This window comes from Mastigoproctus giganteus, chromosome 2, assembly GCF_048544385.1.
Source record: "Mastigoproctus giganteus isolate SK-2022 chromosome 2, ASM4854438v1, whole genome shotgun sequence".
Lineage (NCBI taxonomy): Eukaryota > Metazoa > Arthropoda > Arachnida > Uropygi > Thelyphonidae > Mastigoproctus > Mastigoproctus giganteus.
Genome location: NC_143576.1, coordinates 227,546,810 through 227,565,359, shown reverse-complemented (window position 1 = coordinate 227,565,359; position 18,550 = coordinate 227,546,810). Strand labels below are relative to the sequence as shown.

The 18,550-nt window shown below is 38.3% G+C and overlaps 1 protein-coding gene across 5 annotated transcripts in view; it reads right to left on the bottom strand.

Annotated features, from left to right (window-relative positions):
- Positions 1–5,920: 5,920 nt before the first annotated feature.
- LOC150090205 (uncharacterized) overlaps positions 5,921–18,550 on the bottom strand; it is a 480,645-nt gene continuing 468,015 nt past the window's right edge. For all 5 annotated transcript variants that reach the window (XM_090389774.1, XM_090389777.1, XM_090389775.1 and 2 more), the window contains one exon: positions 5,921–12,292. In XM_090389774.1, coding sequence (XP_090245900.1) covers positions 6,831–12,292 — 5,462 coding nt within the window. In that variant the 3' untranslated portion in view covers positions 5,921–6,830. The remainder of the gene's footprint in view (positions 12,293–18,550) is intronic.

Below are 18,550 nucleotides of genomic sequence, written 5' to 3'. Positions count from 1 at the left end.
TATCATCAGCAAAACTATGGATAGGATTTCCGGTCAATGGAAGAAGGTCATTAATATACCAGAGGAAAAGTGTGGGGGAAAGAACTGAACCTTGGGGGACACCAGCATTAGTGGAGAAGTTAGAAGACAGGGAGCCATCAGAGAGAAAACTGGATAACCAATTACAAAAAACAGCTGGCAAACCATAAGATGGAAGCTTGTTTAGAAGACCGTTATGCCAAACACAATCAAAAGCCTTTGATATGTCAAGAGCAACTGCTTGTGTTTCACCAAATTTTCCATTGAATTTTTCCATAAATGGGTAACATAAGCCAGAATATCACAAGTGGATCGACACTGATGATCTTTGATCAGACAGAAGGTTTCTAGATAGTTTAAGAGTTGGCGGTTAATTGATTTCTCCATGTACTTTAGAAAGAGTAGAAGTAACTGCAATGGGATGATAACTGGATGGGAAGGATTTGTCACCCTTTTTAGGAACCTGCTGAATATGAGCAAATTTACGAGCTGAAGGAAAAACACTTTTGGAATAAGAAAGTGAAAAAAGGTGGCAAAGAAACAGGTTTAATGTTTGGGAGCGCAGGTTTTGAGAACAAGTGTAGAAATACCATCTGGATCTGGAGCTTTCTTAGCAACAAGATTCGTCAAAATTCTTCCGACATCCTTTAGACGGAAGACCACAGGAGGCATTGAATGGAGCATGTTGGGAATGATGGGAGATGGTGGGAATGGTTGGATCATTAATACACGAGTTGGAAGAGAAATAGGAACCTAGTAGGTCAGCTTTACCCTTGGCTGAAGTGACAACAGAATCATCTGGTTTTGACAGAGGTAGGAGCAGAGATGGGCAAAAGTTGCAGCCAATAGCTTTGGGAAGGGACCAGAATGCTCGGCTACCATTAAGGCAAGAAGCAAGTTTTCTACTCTTAGCCTGTTCAAAATCTAGTTTGGACTGATTAATGACTGCTTTACAATTGTTGCGAGCTCTGCTGTAGGCAGAAAAACTAGGAAGTGTTTGGGAGATTTAGATCTTTTCGCAGATGTTTGCTCTATTATTTTGACTATCCGTGGTGTATTCAATAGTAAGAAAAAGTGGGGGGGGATTGCGGTATGAAGTAATGAAATTTTTGGATATGGCATACACAGGGTAAGAATATATCCAGATCCTTGACATAACGTGGCCTCAACAATGTCCCCTGCATAACCACTACTCGGACTCCCTCCAGTCACTATCTGGCAGAGTAGAGGTAGCAAGATTATACACTACCTGATCAAGAAGCCTCCTAGAGAGTTACGAACAGGTTCGGTCTGGTGTTCTAACTAGCAGCTAGCCTGTGCACACCATTTTAGAGCTGTTCCCTCGAGATGTAAGGAAGTTTGGATCTCGCCATGGTGTTCATCATAACCTCAAAAGACATCAATCATACTGCATGATGGAAGAGATGGGGAAGGGTTGACTGGAACTTAGCTCTGTAGACTAAACATGAGTTCCACCACTTCAAGGCACCTCCGTAGCCAGGTGGGCAAGAGCTGCAGTACATAGCACACAATTCTTGATTAGATGGGGGTTCGAGCCTGTGACCACCAAATATGGAGGATGCGGAAAGGTCAGGGAATGATCACCGCATATCCTCGGTGCAATATGGCCTTAGTTGCTAATGCTCCTAAAAAAAAAAAAAAAACCCCAAATAACAAATAACCACCACTTCAAGCCTCCAATAAGCAAAGTGCTGGTATTGCACCGGTTGATGAGAGTCATCTGTCACCTAGTATTGCCTGGTAACACAGAGGGGTGGTATTTCTCCATGTGGTGTGGGCACCCCACCTTGACCTCTGCTTACATTGGTTCACACCTGGCTGGTTAACCACAGTGTGATTGCGCATGGGGATTATACCCATGATTACTAACAGTCTGGACTGTGCCGAAATTGTGTCCACTTGACTCGAGTGTCACCCAAATATCAGTCCCATCAGCGTTTTAGACTCGCAGGTAGCAAGCACAGCTTGTCTGGCATATCTGAGAGACTGCATATAAAACTATATCATTGCATATAAACAGCTGCATATAAAATTCTATATCGTTGGTCGAGGAATGATAGCTAGTTTGAAATACATCACATTTGGAGTGATCTGATATGTAATTAATGAGGGAACACTCAAATTTCTTGGATTTATAGTACCAACAATACAAATATGAAAATAAGAAAACCAGCTTTTACCATACTAGTCAATTCTGGCATATCAATGTTACACGTTGGAACCAGGTTGGCACCTCTGGGATCATAATTCTGTTTGCAAGCATGATTGCCCTTATTCAATTCCCATGCATGCTCCTCCTCCTCAGTTACATTCAACAGAACCCATTCAGAGGTGACACTGCTGAAAGTATTAAGGGTTGTATTGGGCAAGGGCTTAACAGGTGTACCCCACAACAGTAATTCCAAATGTTTGTACCACCTGGTTTCTACAAGTAGAAACCAGGTGGTACAAACCTGGTTTCTACCAGGTTTGTAAAAATCAAAGCATAGATTGTAACCTTTTCAACATTTTAAATGATCCAGCAGCATTTTCTAAACTATTGCTGCAAAATGAATGGAGAGAGTTTGCTCACAGAGTGAACAAGTTTATGACGAAGATAGGCTACTGAAATCGACATGTCCTTTTATCCTGTTCAGTTTATACCAGTTTAAGATTATTGCGCCCAAAAGGCTTAAAGGATTGTATTTTTTTTATTTTCCATGTTCACTAGTTTTGACCCCAAGGGGTGGCTTTTCCTTGGGCTACCAGCTCCACTGTGCAGGCAGAATTGCTGCCATGTGACCAAGTAAATGGATTAGTAGACAAGTTTGAATTTGATTTGGATTTTATTGGCACATTAGCAACTAAGGTAGACAAGTAGATGGATCAGTGGTGTTAATACAAACAGAAAGGTGATTTGCCTTTCCTGCTCTGTCTGCAAACTTGTGAGGCAAAGATGTAAATGTAAAATAAAGAGGAAGGTAATAATAATATAAGAACAATATTCCTTATATTAAAAAAAAAAAAAAAAAATCAATAACCATCACATTAGATATTGCTCATTCACGTGGATTACCAGGCAATTACAAGTCACAAATGCAGTTCTTTACATTTTTTTCCCAGAAAGCAACAGTAAACATGGAATGGGCTATAAGGCTTGAACTGCTATCATTGCTCAGCACAAGTCAGCATGACATCTGGAGATTATCGCCAACTGCAATACTACAAAACTGTGGTTTATAGGACTATTTGCAATTAGGATACAAAAAGAATAAAAGATCATGGTAATCTGTACACCACAGGCTGTAAAAAGTGGAAAAAACACCACAATTCATTGAAAACCACCTCTAGCGAAACAGAAAATATTAGCCAGAGAGAGAGAGTGAGTACATGATCAGAATTGGGCCTCTGTTTGACTAACCAAACTTAGTGATGGGCATAATCAAATTAGTTGATTATGAAATTTACTCCTGTGACCAAAAAAATTCAAAAAATCTGATATTATCAAAACTATAGTACTATTACTTGAGTGGTACCAGTACTCTAGTTTTGATAACATCAGATTAAATCCTTCACTTTTTTCCCCTTTCAGTTTTCTTCTTGTCAGTTTTGTAATCACCTAATTTGCATATAACTGATTATAAAAATGCCATAACCTATTTCAATTATGCCCATCGTTAATTAAACTAGACAGAAGGATGAAATGCAGATGAATGGGTCATGTCTCAGGGAAGTTTGAAAGTTATAAACAAATAACTGCTTTGACATTTATGCAGAAATTAGTTCCATAATATGCTTTTTTTCAGAATATTGTGAAGCTAGGTGAAAAGGCTTCACCACTGAAAAACAAATTAACAAACGAGATGACTGAATCCATGTTAAAACTCTCAGAAAACTGCTCAGGTCAGTCACAAAAAGTAGAAGGTCAATAACCTGTCTCAGTCATGGCTTTAGGGACAACTGCCTATGACAATTTTACTAAGCAGCAGTTTCATGAAAAGAGGGTGTTAATAAGTTAAAAATCATAGCAACAAACCATTCTAGAAAAGAGGGCTGTGAAGCCTCTGAATTAAACATTTGAGGGATACAAGTGGGTATTCCATCAGTAGTTTGCTAACAGTATTTAGTTTATCAAGTCTTCAGGCTAGCTCTCTAAAAGCCTGGATTCTAATTGATTATATTACAATCTGTGGATAGAGTGTGGTAGATGATACTCTAATATCAGCTTCCCCACAGACGTGTGTGTAGTGGCCAAATTTCAGCATAATTTGAGCCTCCTCATCTGAAGATCTGCAACAGAATGAGGTAATTCTGCATGATCATCAGATAGTGTCACTGATTATGTCAGCAACAAATATGTTATGCCAATAATTTTATTTTCAGTTGTCATTCATGTGTCATTCATGTTCAGTTGTCATTCATGTCTCATTCATACTCTTATCCTATTGCAGTATTTATGGTTTAACTAGGTTAAATCAGGTATAGCTTGATGAGAAGGTGTATACAGCTACAGTAAATGATTAAAAGTAGGAATAGTTTTGTACATTACAGCATCTCTTGTTCACACAGTACTCCTGAACTAAAGTATAAACATTCTCCCAGAGCTAGAACAGTCATTCAAACACAAATTCCAGCAGAGGGGTAACAGCTCATCCTCAACATTAATTCATTCTATTAGGCTGTCCTGACAGGCCCATATCAATGGCCTCCTTGATCCAGGTTATATATTGCAAATGGACTACCCCCAACAGATCTCGTCTTTTGCATATGCTTGTTAGTTAGTTTGTTATTTGGTTTTTAGGAGCATTAGCAACCAAGGCCATATTGCTCCGGGATATGCGGTGGTCATTCCCTTGACCTTTCCGCATCCTCCGTATTTGGTGGTGACGGGCTCGAACCCCGGTCTAATCAAGAAGCGCGTGCTACGCACTGCTGCTCCTTCCCACCTGGCTACTAAGGCGCCTTTTTGCATATGCAGTTATGCAAATAACCTGCATTGTGCATGCATTAATCTCTCCACTCTTAATGGGAATCATTTCATTCCATACTACTGTATAATCAAAAATAAATAAAAAGGCTTCCTACCTCACTTGAAGATTAGAATTATTTATTTAATGGAAGACTTTGCATATAGTTTGGCACAAAATATGAATTAGTGGAGACAAAAACAACAGCACAGAGAAAGCAGTATGGTTGCTATTATCACAACATAGTTACCTCTAATTAAAATGTGAATTGCATTTTTAGCAATTTACACAAAGCAATTTAGAATTGTTGCCAAATGTAACATAGCCAATTTTGCAGAAATGTGCTTATTCATCTTTATAAGTTTATAGTTAATGTTGTTTGCTAAATCAGAATTCCATTAACTTTGGAACAGGATGCAATATACATCAATAACTTACAATAAGGTGTGTTTATTTATTGTTTTTATTATGTTTTAAAGTAAAACAAATGGTTTATCATTCAGAAAAATAAATATATTTAGTAAGTGAAAAAAAAAAACTGATCTATGTTATAGAGATACTTGAGTTTGTGTCATGCTGAAGTACCATATTAATATCAAAACAAGTTTTTTTTTTCTTTTGTAGGAGCAATGCTGATTTACAGTGAAATTCATCACTGCCAAATAAAGTGTTATTTAAATTAAGAGTGTGAAATTTAAAATAATTAGCAATATTTTGGAATATATATATTTTAAAAAAAATTAAACATGCAGAGAAATGCACAGGAAATGAATTTGTGTAATAGCAATTATAGCGGGGAGAAAAGTACAGGTGGTAAGTTTACTTATTTGTGAAAATAAACAATATAACAAAAAATATATACAAAATAATACTTTAAGGAATGAACTGTCTAACACTAAAAAGATTTCTTGACTTGTTTCAACAACGTTTAATTTGCCAACAAAAGTAACAGGTTCTGAATACTACAGCCAGCTTAGGTACAAACATCCAACACTGATATGATACACGTCCATGACGAACAGTCCTAAGACGGTGCAGTTGAAGGTTTCCAAGGCCCATAAAAATATTTACACCAACTTACACATTTTATATCTTCCGTGATGAAGATCATATACTAGCAGTCTGTTGAGTTGGGGGGGAAAAGAGGATGGGGGAGAGCTTTCAAGAAACTTCTTCCTCGAGATATTTTGTACAATGAAGTTAAATGCTGAATGAAGAGTTAAATGCTGAAAAGAAACATGAAATAAAAAATGAAAGCAATGAAACATTGGTCATTCACTGCTTTAAAGATTTAATATTTCCATTCGGCGTTTTTCTTTCTTTTTTTTTTTTTCCTTCTTTTTTAGCTTTTTAAAAAAATTTTTTGCTGCCGCCTTTTCTTTTGTTAATGTTATGTGAAATCAAAAAATGACAATGAAGTTTGCACATATTACAATGTCTGTAGGATAATCAAGAGTACCCCTGCAGCAAACCAAGGCACTGAGCACCGGCCAGAAGTAAAGTAGATACCCAAGTCTCTGTTGAGCTGTGAAATGGCAGTGTCAGCAAAAAAAGACCGACCTTGCACAGCACACTTCTTGCTAGAGACAGAGCATGTGAGCACCAGGTAAAGGTTATTTAAAAAAAAAATAATAATAAATCACAGTTGAATAACAGCCTTGAGTGGGGGTTGTGAGCATTAATACTGCTGAAATGTCTGCAGATGGTGGCTAGTTTTTGTATTCCCCCATATGTGAATCAGGCTTTCAGCCACTAAAATGTGGAATGCAAAAGGCAACTGTGCACAACCCCTTTAACTCTTTGGCAATTTTTCATGCAGTCTTTGAATAAAAGTCCTAATCCTCACTAATCCTCATCAGACAATGGCTCATACTGTGAGGAGAGAAGAGGCGGCGGTTGATTATTTCTAGAAAGTGGTGATGGAGAATTTCTTGCAGAACTGGTTGCACTAACAGCTGGAGACTGAAGATGTGAAGTAGATACAGAAACACTATTATTTGTGGCTGAAGGGTTATGTGTGGTTGGTGCAGCTAAAGACCTCATAGTAAGAGCGGAGTAAGGATAAGCATAAGTGGTACTAATGCCAGAGAATGCTGTGTAAGGTAAATGTTGACTGCTAGATACTGGTTGAGGTAATGAACCAGCAGATGAATAAGCAGTACTATTGCTGCTACTAACATTACTACTGGACACAGATGCATTATAAGATGAATAATGTCCAGACCCTGGTGAAGTAGTAGATGTCGCTCCCATTCCTAATGGAGTTGAAGTGGCACTTCGCTGTCCCTGGGATGATGTTACAGGACTGTTATGGCTGGGTTCAGGTAAACAGTTTCCAGAACTAGTTACAGGACTGTTACTATTTATGTGTTCCATGACATCAATATTTTTTGTAGCTGCACTTTCTTGTGTTGGGGGTGACACAGCTTCTAGGGTTGTTGATGATGCAGTGCTAATATTGGAAGAGTCACCAATACCCATGTTTGCCGAAGCTGGAGTGCTAGTAGAACACGCACTTTCTGTGATGTTCCTATCATGACCAGAAACATCCCACTGATTTTCAGAGACAGCATCACCGTGTGCCTTGTATTTAAGAGAGTCAGGCTCTTGGTGACTTGACTGAGGAAAAGATTCTGATTGTGAGGGTGTAATGTTTCCTGCATGGGATTTGGGACCTGAGGAATGGCTATCCGGTAGTGTCCCACTTTGACTACTGGAGGTTAAATGTGGTGCTTCTTGTTGACCTGACAATGTTGGACTGTGAAGAGAAATAGAACTCTCAGGAAGAAGTACAGGAGCTCTATCTGTAGAACTTTCAGGAATGTAAGGGCAGTCTGAACGTGATTTTTTTCTTGTCAATCCTTCTTCTCTAATGGCCATATCAGAACTGCTTGGAGAGACAGAACGTGAGCTTGAGCGGGACTGAGTTAGCTGACCCTCTCTCCAGTCTGAAGTTATGATGTGTCCATCCACAGTACGCTTATGTGATCGAGAGGTATCTCCTGGAGTACTGTTCCTACTAGGAACTCTTTCTACAGCTGAGGATGGACGTGGAGGGATAGGACTGTAATTGGCAGTGGCTGGACTGTAACGCTGACTTGCTTGGGCAGGAATAGTATTTCCTGTACTTCTTGGGCGTTCACATATTGATTCTACCTCCAAATTTTGGGACTGTTGGTACCTGAAGGTTCGAACCTGTTCCTTATCTTCACTATGATTTGATCCAGCATGCCGTGGATCAGAAACATCAGGGTTATCTTCAGTTGCCGTTCTCATTACTTCTACTATCCTATTTTTCACATAATCTAAAGGAGATAACCCCATTTGCTGTTGATGAGGTGGTCTTACTGCAATAGGTTGTCCGATTAATGAGCTTGAGTTAGTTTGATAAGGAGGTGCTGATGACTGGCCAATTTCAGCATATTCCTGTGGATATATATGCCTAGCAGCTAATAACCCAGTAATGCTTGGATTGTTAACCCAAGATGATGCTTGGTGCCCTGGAACAGAATTTGTAACCTGTCCAGTAGAAGAAGGTCTATTGTTATTTTCCATGGAGGGACTGTCTGCTACAGGATGAGATGGTGGAGAAATTGGTTCTACAGCATATGGAGTAACAGGTGATGATCTACATGACATTTGAACAGAAGGAGATGAAGTTTGGGCAACTCTAATAATCTGGCGTTCCTCTTGATTAATAACAGATTCTGGATGTGCTGATAATGACCTCTGATGAGATATATCACTTGTACCTGGGGAGTGTTGCTGTTCCCTTTCTCTATCCTGCTGTAAGGCCCTTCGAAGTTTCCAGCTATGTGTATGATAAACACACATACTCCCAGGACAATTCTGGGGACTGTGATCAGGAGCACCTTCAACTGTTCCAGTTATAATACCTTCTGCTGGAAGTGCTGCAGCAATACCTTCTAACTGTCTGCCGGTTGTGGCTGCGTGGGGGAGGGGTATAGAAGAAACATATGGCACTGTTCTATTGAGAGGAACAGTTGGGGATGCACTTGCTGTAGGGCCCATACGGCTATGGCTATACAATGGTTGTGAGGTGGTAAGCTCATTTGGGCTACTGTAGTCTTTTGAAATGATAGCTGCTATATGTTCTCCCAAGGTGAAATTTTTGTCTGTTGTGTATTGTAATGGAACACCAGAAGACACATTTTGTGTGACACCCTGAGCAACAGGTGGTGAACGACCACAACTGCTGGGCCTTTCTGTCCAGTTCTGACTATATCTATCAATTTCTGGTTCATCATCGATAGTAACTACTTCTGCTTTAGAATTACACTTAATACCAGTCTGTCGATGTTGCTGAATTTTGTTATCATTATGTTCATAACCGGTTTGATACTGATTAAATAAATCTAAAGAGGAATTCTTTGCGCCACCTGGAGAATCAGTATTCTGGTTGATTTGACGAGTAATAATAGCATCGATGAGATTTGCAGCAGTAAAACCACGGTGAGAAGTATTTGATCGTGGAGTATCCTTTTGAAATGACTGAGAAAATATTTTGGAAGCTTCATTGTCTAATTCAGATTGTTGTGGATGAGTTACAAAAGCTGAGGACACAGGTAACCTCCCTTGATGATCAATTTGCATCTTACCTCTATCTTCATCTTTCTTATTAAAACATCTATCTCGAGGTACAGTCAGGTTAGGCTGTCTCATCTGTCTCTCAAATTGTTCTCTTGAAAATGGTTCTCTCATATTTGACAACCTAAGTGTGGTAGGAGGTTGTTCAGCAACTATATGTTGCCGATCATGAGATACAAGTTCTCTTCCTTGTTCATAATGGGAAAGAGTAATAGGTCCAGTAGTGAAACGATGTGCATCTTGTGGTACAGTAAGTAGCTGTTGATCAACATTTGTGGTTTCAGCAGATGAACGCCCATGTTCTTGATGACTAACGTGTGATCTGTGGCCAGAATCTGTGTAAGATCGCGGCCTTTGATGCATATCAAGAAGAGTTTTTTCTAGTCCTTCAACTACCTGTCGTTCACGTGGTGATTTGGTCTCTTGCCTTACATGAGGGCTTGCTGCCAGCGGAGAACTTTTTCCATCTTTCGGTATAACAAGACTAGGCTGAGCAACAGCAGCATTTACTAAAGTGTTGAAAGCATCGTGTCCAGAAGGAGGTGCTGTTGCCACAGAATAAACACTAGAATGGGTGTGGCGAGGAGATGGCGTTGATTTTCTTACAGATGCAGGACTAATAACCTCAGGCCTCATATCAGATGAACGTGGAGAAGCAGACTGTGGGGCTTGAATAACAGATGGCTTACCTGTACCCCATGTAATGCTGCGATGGATTACATTTTGCCTACTTGATGGCTGTCCTTGAGTTATTCCTGGGCTGTGTTTTCCAGGGTGATGTTGCCATGATGTATTTGATGACTCTGGTGGACTCTGTGGTCTTTCTACATGTCCTGAGGTTCTATGTGGTGGGAAGCGTGGATCACCCATTGAAGGATAGACTGAAGGCCCTTGTCCAGGAAAAGGTCCAGATGTAACTGGTGGGTAATGAATTGGAGGATACATTGGATGGAGATGCTGGTCAGGGGTTCCAACAGGAGCTGAATGAGGGCTAGAATCAGATGCTCTGGGAGAAACTTTAACTTCTTTTTCACTAGAATTACTCCCTCGTCTCATCTGCATTTGTTTAGATGTATTGAAATCAATCATTATTTGTTTAGAACTCAATTGAGATTCATTGGTATAAGGAGCTCTAGTTGGTGCAGGAGGTGTATTAGGGTAGCCAGTAAAAGGAGGAACGTATGGATAAGGTTGTCCAGAAGGTGCAACATGCCTGTAGTATTCTAACGCTGTTGGATCATAAACAGCAGGAACTCCTTGTCTTGACATACCATCAGCACCTGTTGACACAGCTACTCCATGAGAAGTAGCTACTGCTTCTGATCGACCACTAACAGGAACTCCTCGTTTGTTGTTTACATCATGTGGCACTGGGGTACCAAGAGTGATAGATCCTCCATCCTTGGTATGAGGTGGAGGAGGTAACTGTCTGAGAAATCCTTCATAACGTGCAGCAGCTAAATTTGTTGAGGACACAGAAGATGGCTGCTGACTTACAGGAGTTCCTTGTGTTATGGACCCTGATGGTGGATGAGACACAAGTCTTTCTTTGTAAGGAAGTTTTGGTGATAACTGAGAAGACTTGGTAGTAATAAGAGGTGGTGGTGGGGGAACACCTGATTTTGGCATAGACTTGGGATGTACTTGTAACGGTGGAGTTGTTGTCGGAGCTGCAGGAGGCTGTGCTATTAAGTGAGGAGGTTGTGAATGAGGCCTGTCAGAAGGCGTTTGAGTATACGGTGTTTTGTTACATGGTTCACTGGAGCGAGGATAATATATATCATGATGAGAATCACCCATATAGTGTGGTGATAAGGCTGGAGGAGGCTGAGTAGATCTGTACTGATTGCAATGAGCTGGAGGTGGAGCACCATAATAATGACCATGGCCAGTGGTATTGGTTTCAGAAGGCGGCCTAGCAGGTACAGGTACTCTCTCTCTTTTAACATAATCTCTCATTGGGCTAGTATCACGAGACTTATCTTTCTTGCTTAAATCTTGTACTTCACAATCAGCACTCACTTCAACATGTTGACTATGCTGTGTTTCAGGTCGAGGTTGATGACGAGATGACCCATGTGCAGTAGGTGGTGTTGGAGTTTTAGAAGACATTTCCACTGCTTCCTTTTTGACTTCAATAGGCACAACATCTGGTGTATCTTGACTTATACCAGGAGGCAATGATGTAGGAACAGGGCTGCTATTCCTGCCTGGCTTCACTGGCCACTGCAGACTCATTTCTATTGCTTGATAGATTAAATCTCTAACACAGGTTGGTTCTTCTTTTGCTGGTTTTGCAGATTGCTGTGGGGCTGCAGATAGATATAACTGAGATGTTATTTCTGAATGAGTAGCTCCAACACTGGGATCCTGAAGCAAAGTTTTTACTAATGGAATTTTAGAATTTCCAACAAGACTTCTTTCAATTAAGTCCCTAGATTGAGCTGACTGCACAAAATTTTGCCCTAATACATCTGTTCTATTATCCATTACTGAATTTTTGGGCTGATGAAGGGTTTCCACACTCTCGGGATCATTCTGACTTTGTCCTTCATCTGCACTAACAGTGGCACTACTATCATAATCATGTACTCCTTTAGGACTTTGATCCAACAGTGAGGGTAATGCCATTCTATCAACATGAGGTTGGATTCTAGGCTTGCAATGTACATCCTGATGTCCATCTTCTTTACCTGAAACTTAAATTAACAGACATAATTAAAATATGATTTAATTTTTAAAAAAATATATAGAAAGAACAATATAAATAGGAACAAGAAATGATAAGATAATAATAATACAGCACATCCAGTACAGACAATAACTAGATTTTTAATAACTAAGTAATTCGTTAGTTATTAAAAATCTAGTTATTGTCTCTACTGGATGTGCTGTATTATTATTATTATTATCTTAAACCATGGAATCTGGTATTAAAGGCCCATTTTCATTTATAAGAAATGATAAAGTATTCATATTAAACTGTAAAGTTAAAGAATGCCATGAACTAGCACAACATTTCAAAAAGTCATATTCTCTCAGCTGACACATAAGCACCTGTATCTCTGAGTTCTACATATTTGCATCTACACTCTCAATCTAGTAGGAAGCTAACCTCTGAATGCCTAGGCTATCCAAGTTACTCCAGCCCGTGGGGAGGTTCTCACGGACTGGAGATATGCAAATGTATCCCCAATTCACAAAGGGGGATTGAAGGGTGACACGAGTAATTACAGACCAGTTAGTTTAACTTCTGTTCCGGGTAAAATAATGGAGTCACTGGTTAAAGATGCATTGCAGGATCATCTAGACAAGACTGCAGCAATAATTCAGACACAGCATGGGTTTGTTAAGGGAAAGTCTTGTCTGACAAATTTGATAGGATATTATGATGTGGTTACAAAGGAACTGGATGCAAAAAATAATTTTGATATCATATATTTGGATTTCAGGAAAGCTTTTGACACTGTTACCCATGGAAGACTATTGTACAAATTGGAACAGAATGGTATTAAGGGTAAGTTGCTACAATGGATAAAAAGATGGTTAAGTGGGAGAAGACAAGAGGGTGGTGATCAATGGGTGCTGCTCTTCGTGGACTAATGTTATTAGTGGAGTCCCACAGGGTTCGGTGTTGGGTCCACTGTTGTTTTGTATATTTATCAATGATATTGATGAAGGTATATCAGGCTTAATGTCGAAGTTTGCAGATGATACAAAGGTTGGCAGGGTTGTTAATGACAGTAATGGCAGTGTGCTACTGCAACAGGATCTAGATAATTTGGGCAGATGGGCTAAGAAGTGGCAACTGAAGTTTAACCTTGAGAAATGAAAAGTACTGCATATGGGTAGAAGTAACCCGAGAGAAAAGTACCAACTGTGTGGTACTACATTTAAGGTGGTAGAAAATGAAAAAGACCTGGGAGTAATTGTGCAGTCAGATATGAAGTTTTCTGAGCAATGCAGACAGTCTGCCAGGGCAGGTCATGGGATTTTGTCAATGATATATAGGAATTTTGCTAGCAGGGAAAAGGAGGTGATTGTCCGTCTGTATAAGGCAATGGTCAGGCCACGCCTTGAGTACTGCGTACAGGTCTGGAGGCCTCATTTTAGGAAGGATGTCGATTTGCTTGAGCGTGTAGAGAGAAGGGCAACAAGATTGGTGAGAGGAATGAAGGTATCCTCTTACCAAGACAGGCTTACGTTCTGCAAATTGCAGTGGCTAGAGACTAGGCACCTGTGCGGTGATCTGATTGAGGTGTATAAGGCCTTGAATGGGTTGAGCACGCTGAATTCCGATGGGATCCTTCCACTTGTTCAGATTACGAACCTAAGGGGGCATAAATTCGTATTAAGAAAAGACAGATGTGCGGAAATTTGCCTTCAGCCGGCGGGTGGTTAACTGCTGGAACAAACTTCCATCTGTCGTTGTGGAAGTTGATAGGTTGAATAAATTTAAGGAGGAACTGGACAGGCATTTGGAGGGAATGGTGTGATTTTTTTTTTTTTTTTTTTGGCTGATGCTGCATAAGCTTATACACTTGCTTTCTTGCATCACATGCCACTACTACTACTACTCTTGCCTGGCCATCAGAACCATATATGATTACTAAAATGCTCTCACTAATTTGTAAATTTAATAAATACACTAGTAGACTTAATTCTGGAGCCTTTAAAATATTGTAAATTTAACTTATAATCAATGATTGCTGCTTCATTTTGAATTCAAAGTTATTTTATTTTTAAAGAAAAATATCATAGTAGTTGTAATTTAATAAATTTTTATTAAAATAACTTAAGAAAGAAGACTGGAACACAAATTATTTTTATTAAAAATAAATAATACAGGGATTACCTTGGTCTTTTTATAGGAAAGCTTCTTTTCCAACTCTCCTAGTCCATCACGTAAAGAATTCAAATAGAATTATAAAATTAATAAAAATTCATTTTTTTAATGTGTTCCATACTGACCGCTTGCCTGCAATTCAATAAATTGGAATCACCGTTGAGGCCCCAAGCCGACCCCTAAAACTGTGATGCAACTATCAACATAGGGAAACACTATGTCAACATTAACAAATAAGTTAAAACCAATATGAATACATGAAGACAGATATTTTCTTCCTTAAGTTGAACAAATACTTTTCGATGTCTCATTTTCACAGAACAGAATAGCAATAAAATTGTGCCGATGTGTTTGTATTTAAAAGAAAATGTAATTCTCATCACCCATGCACTTATAGGACCAATCATCTGATATTAAAAAAGGTCTATGAATGTTAATCGAGTTTTCGCAGAGTTTCATTTTAAAGGTTTCTGCAATAAGTAACTTACTATAATTAGGTCGGACATTAATTATTTCAGCTTCATTAAAAAGGAAAGAATGTTCTTCATTTACAGCACGAAATGCCAGCTCTGAGGCATTTGTTCTTAACACGCATACTGAAGCCTCATGTTGTTTCATGCGAAAATCTAACACCCCCCCCCCCCAAACGAGTGGATCCGACGTAAGTCAAATCAAGTCTTTGCAAGAAATGCTATAAACAAGATTTGTTGAAAGGAAGAATTAATCGTACGTTTCCTTAATAATGTATACAATTTATTTGTGGGTTTAGCTATCACTTTCATATCCGTGCCCTTACATAAATAACTCAGTTTATTATACCAGTTTTCAACATATGGGATTGTAATAAAATGCTTTTTTTGTTTAAATATTAGTTTTCTGATTATTACTGGTTATCTTTTCCTGGGCAATCAATTTAACTTTGTTAATAAAGTTAATTGGGTAACCTCTATTGAGGAATCTTTTTGTTAGTTCCTTGATTTATAATCGTAATGCATTCAGTGTGGTTGAATATTTAAAAGCATTTAAGAACTGATTAAGCATGACCAATTTTTTTGTATGTATATGGGTGATAGCTATTATAATGTAATAACATGCCCATATTAGTCAGTTTCCTGTAGATACTGAAATCTAGTTTTTCCCGAACCCTCTGTAATGTAAAATTAAGAAAATTTATAGATTTTGTTTCTTCCTTCTCGATTTCTAACGTAAATTTTAATCTAGTATGAATATTATTAAGGACTTGTAAAATAGAATTTATAGTAGTATGATTTGTTATGACAAGAACATCATCTAAATATCTTCTGTAATATGAGATTTGGGGTATAAATGGATTCAGATATGTTCTCTATTTTATCCAGATATAATTCTATGAGTCCACTAATACTAAGGCCCATTGGTAAGCCAAAGATCTGTCTGTATATTTTATTTTGAAATAAAATGTAATTGGCAGTAACTAATAACTTAGTAAGTTCAAAAATCTTATCTTTGGGGAGCCTAGTTTTCATAATATTAATATTGTTGTCATTAAGTAGGACCCAAATGATATCTAGTGAGTATGGGACATAAACATTAGTGTATAAAGATGTTAAATCTAGAGAATATAATTTGGAGTCTTCTTTAATTTTGTGATAATTCAAATCTCATAAAAAGCAAGTCATAATTTTTTATTAAAAAAAAAAAATTACAACCCTCTTTTTATGAGATTAAAGGTTGTTATTTTAGGGGTCAAGTTGGGGCCTCAACAGTGATTCTGATTTATTGAATCACGAGCAAGCTGTCAGTATGGAACACATTAAAAAAATGAATTTTTATTAATTTTATTATTCTATTTGAATTCTTTATGTGGTGGACTAGGAGAGTTGGAAAAGAGGCCTTCCTATAAAGAGACAAAAGTAATCCTTGTATTATTTATTATAGTTTGTAAAAAAAAAAAAAATACAGGAAATATTGAGCATATAATAGCTCTTATCAAAACTAATAATAAATATGGACAATCATAAAATCTCTTAATGTGTAAAGCTTTATTTACCATACGTGCTGACCTACGGTGATCTCTATTTTTTGACCACAAAACTCGTGCTTTATCATAAGTTAACTAATGATAAAGTCAACCCTCCTTTTTTTGCAGTCATCTTCTGTATTTCGTGCAGCGGTGTATTAAAAATTTGCACTAATTATGAGGGGTTTCCGAAAAGTAAGGTAACACATTTTTTCTCTTGATTATGTTTAATAATACGAAGTTGAAATTACACACCAAGAAATAAGTGAACATGCATTACTTTTCCGCAAAGTCTTCAGTTTTATTGATGCACTTATCCCTAAGATGGATCAGTTTATCAATACCAGTACTGAAGAAGTCCATGCCCACACGCAGTAACCAACATCGCACCGCCTGATGAACTTCCTTATCTGTGGTGAAATGCTTGCCTGAAAAGTGTTTTTTCAGAGGGCCGAACAAATGGAAGTCTGAAGGTGCCAAGTCTGGGCTGTAGGGGGGGGATGTGACAGAGCATTCTATCAGTGTTCAAGAACAATGCCCTTAATGCACGAAATGTTGTCTTCTGTCTTGCTCGATAAAGGCCTGCCCACCCGATGTCAATCTTCAATGTTAAAAGGGCCCGCTTTAAATTCATTGCACCAAAAATACACCTACTTCTTTGTCATCACCTCCTGAAAAAGGCCTCTGAGGTGGGGAAAATTCATATTTTAGCATTAAATCAGCTCACACACCAACCATAAGATTAAGTATTTACTGTAACTAAAATATTTACATATTAATATAAAATAAATATTTACAAAAACTGCTATTATATTAAATTAAATTATATACATGTAAAAAACATTAAAACTGTGATAAAATCCTTGAGATAAAATACACTAAAATAAACCGGATTAAAAGCGATAAAAAACTATAAAAATCTCTGGAGCTTTCGGAAGCATCGGCTTCCTTCCTCAGCAGTAACAAAACTTCCTGCAGCACGTCCATATATAACAGGCTCACGGTACCTATACACGTGGTGCAGTTGGCGCATGGTCTGAACTGGAAGCGGAAATAGCTCGGGAACGTGTTAAGCAAAACCGTTCATCCGTACTTAGGATGATAGTTTCAAACAGAGAATGCATACCTCTGTCCCTATTCATAATATTGTGGTCGGATGAACAGATTATGAATAGGGACAGAAGCATGCGTATGCATCCTCTGTTTGAAACTATCATCCTAAGTATGGATGAACGGTTTTGCTTAACACGTTCCCGAGCTATTTCCGCTTCCAGTTCGGACCATGCGCCGACTGCACCACGTGTATAGGTACCGTGAGCCTGTTATATATGGACGTGCTGCAGGAAGTTTTGTTACTGCTGAGGAAGGAAGCCGATGCTTCCGAAAGCTCCAGAGATTTTTATTGTTTTTTTATCGCTTTTAATCCGGTTCATTTTAGTGTATTTTATCTCAAGGATTTTATCACAGTTTTAATGTTTTTTACATGTATATAATTTAATTTAATATAATAGCAGTTTTTGTAAATATTTATTTTATGTTAATATGTAAATATTTTAGTTACAGTAAATACTTATTCTTATGGTTGGTGTGTGAGCTGATTTAATGCTAAAAAATTTGTCATCACCTTTTCGCCATACACAGTAACCAGTTCACAGTGAATGTCACTTGGTGAAGACCCTTTTGCTTGCAAAAAAAGCAAATAACTTCACGAACACCTGTTCTAGACCACACTCGCATGGTAGCCGCCATTTTACAACTGGAATCTGCTGTGAGGCGACAGTACCACTGCACTACACTGGCAGTCTCTTTGAACGTTATTAAAGGGTCTATCTGTCCACTGGGGTTCATCTCATTCCCTTTCACCATTATTAAGAAAAAAAAAAAAATGTGTTACCTTACTTTTCGAAAACCCCCTCGTACAACTGTTTGTTTTTTTGATTCTATTATTTCTGCTCTTTCAAAAGTTTACATTGCGACATTTTATTTATTGGTACAGTACACTGTGATTGATTGATTGTTGCTATTTGGAGCATTAGCAACTAAGGCCATATTGCTCGGTGCGGTCATTCCCTGACCTTTCCGAATGCTCCGTATTTGGTGGTGATGGGCTCG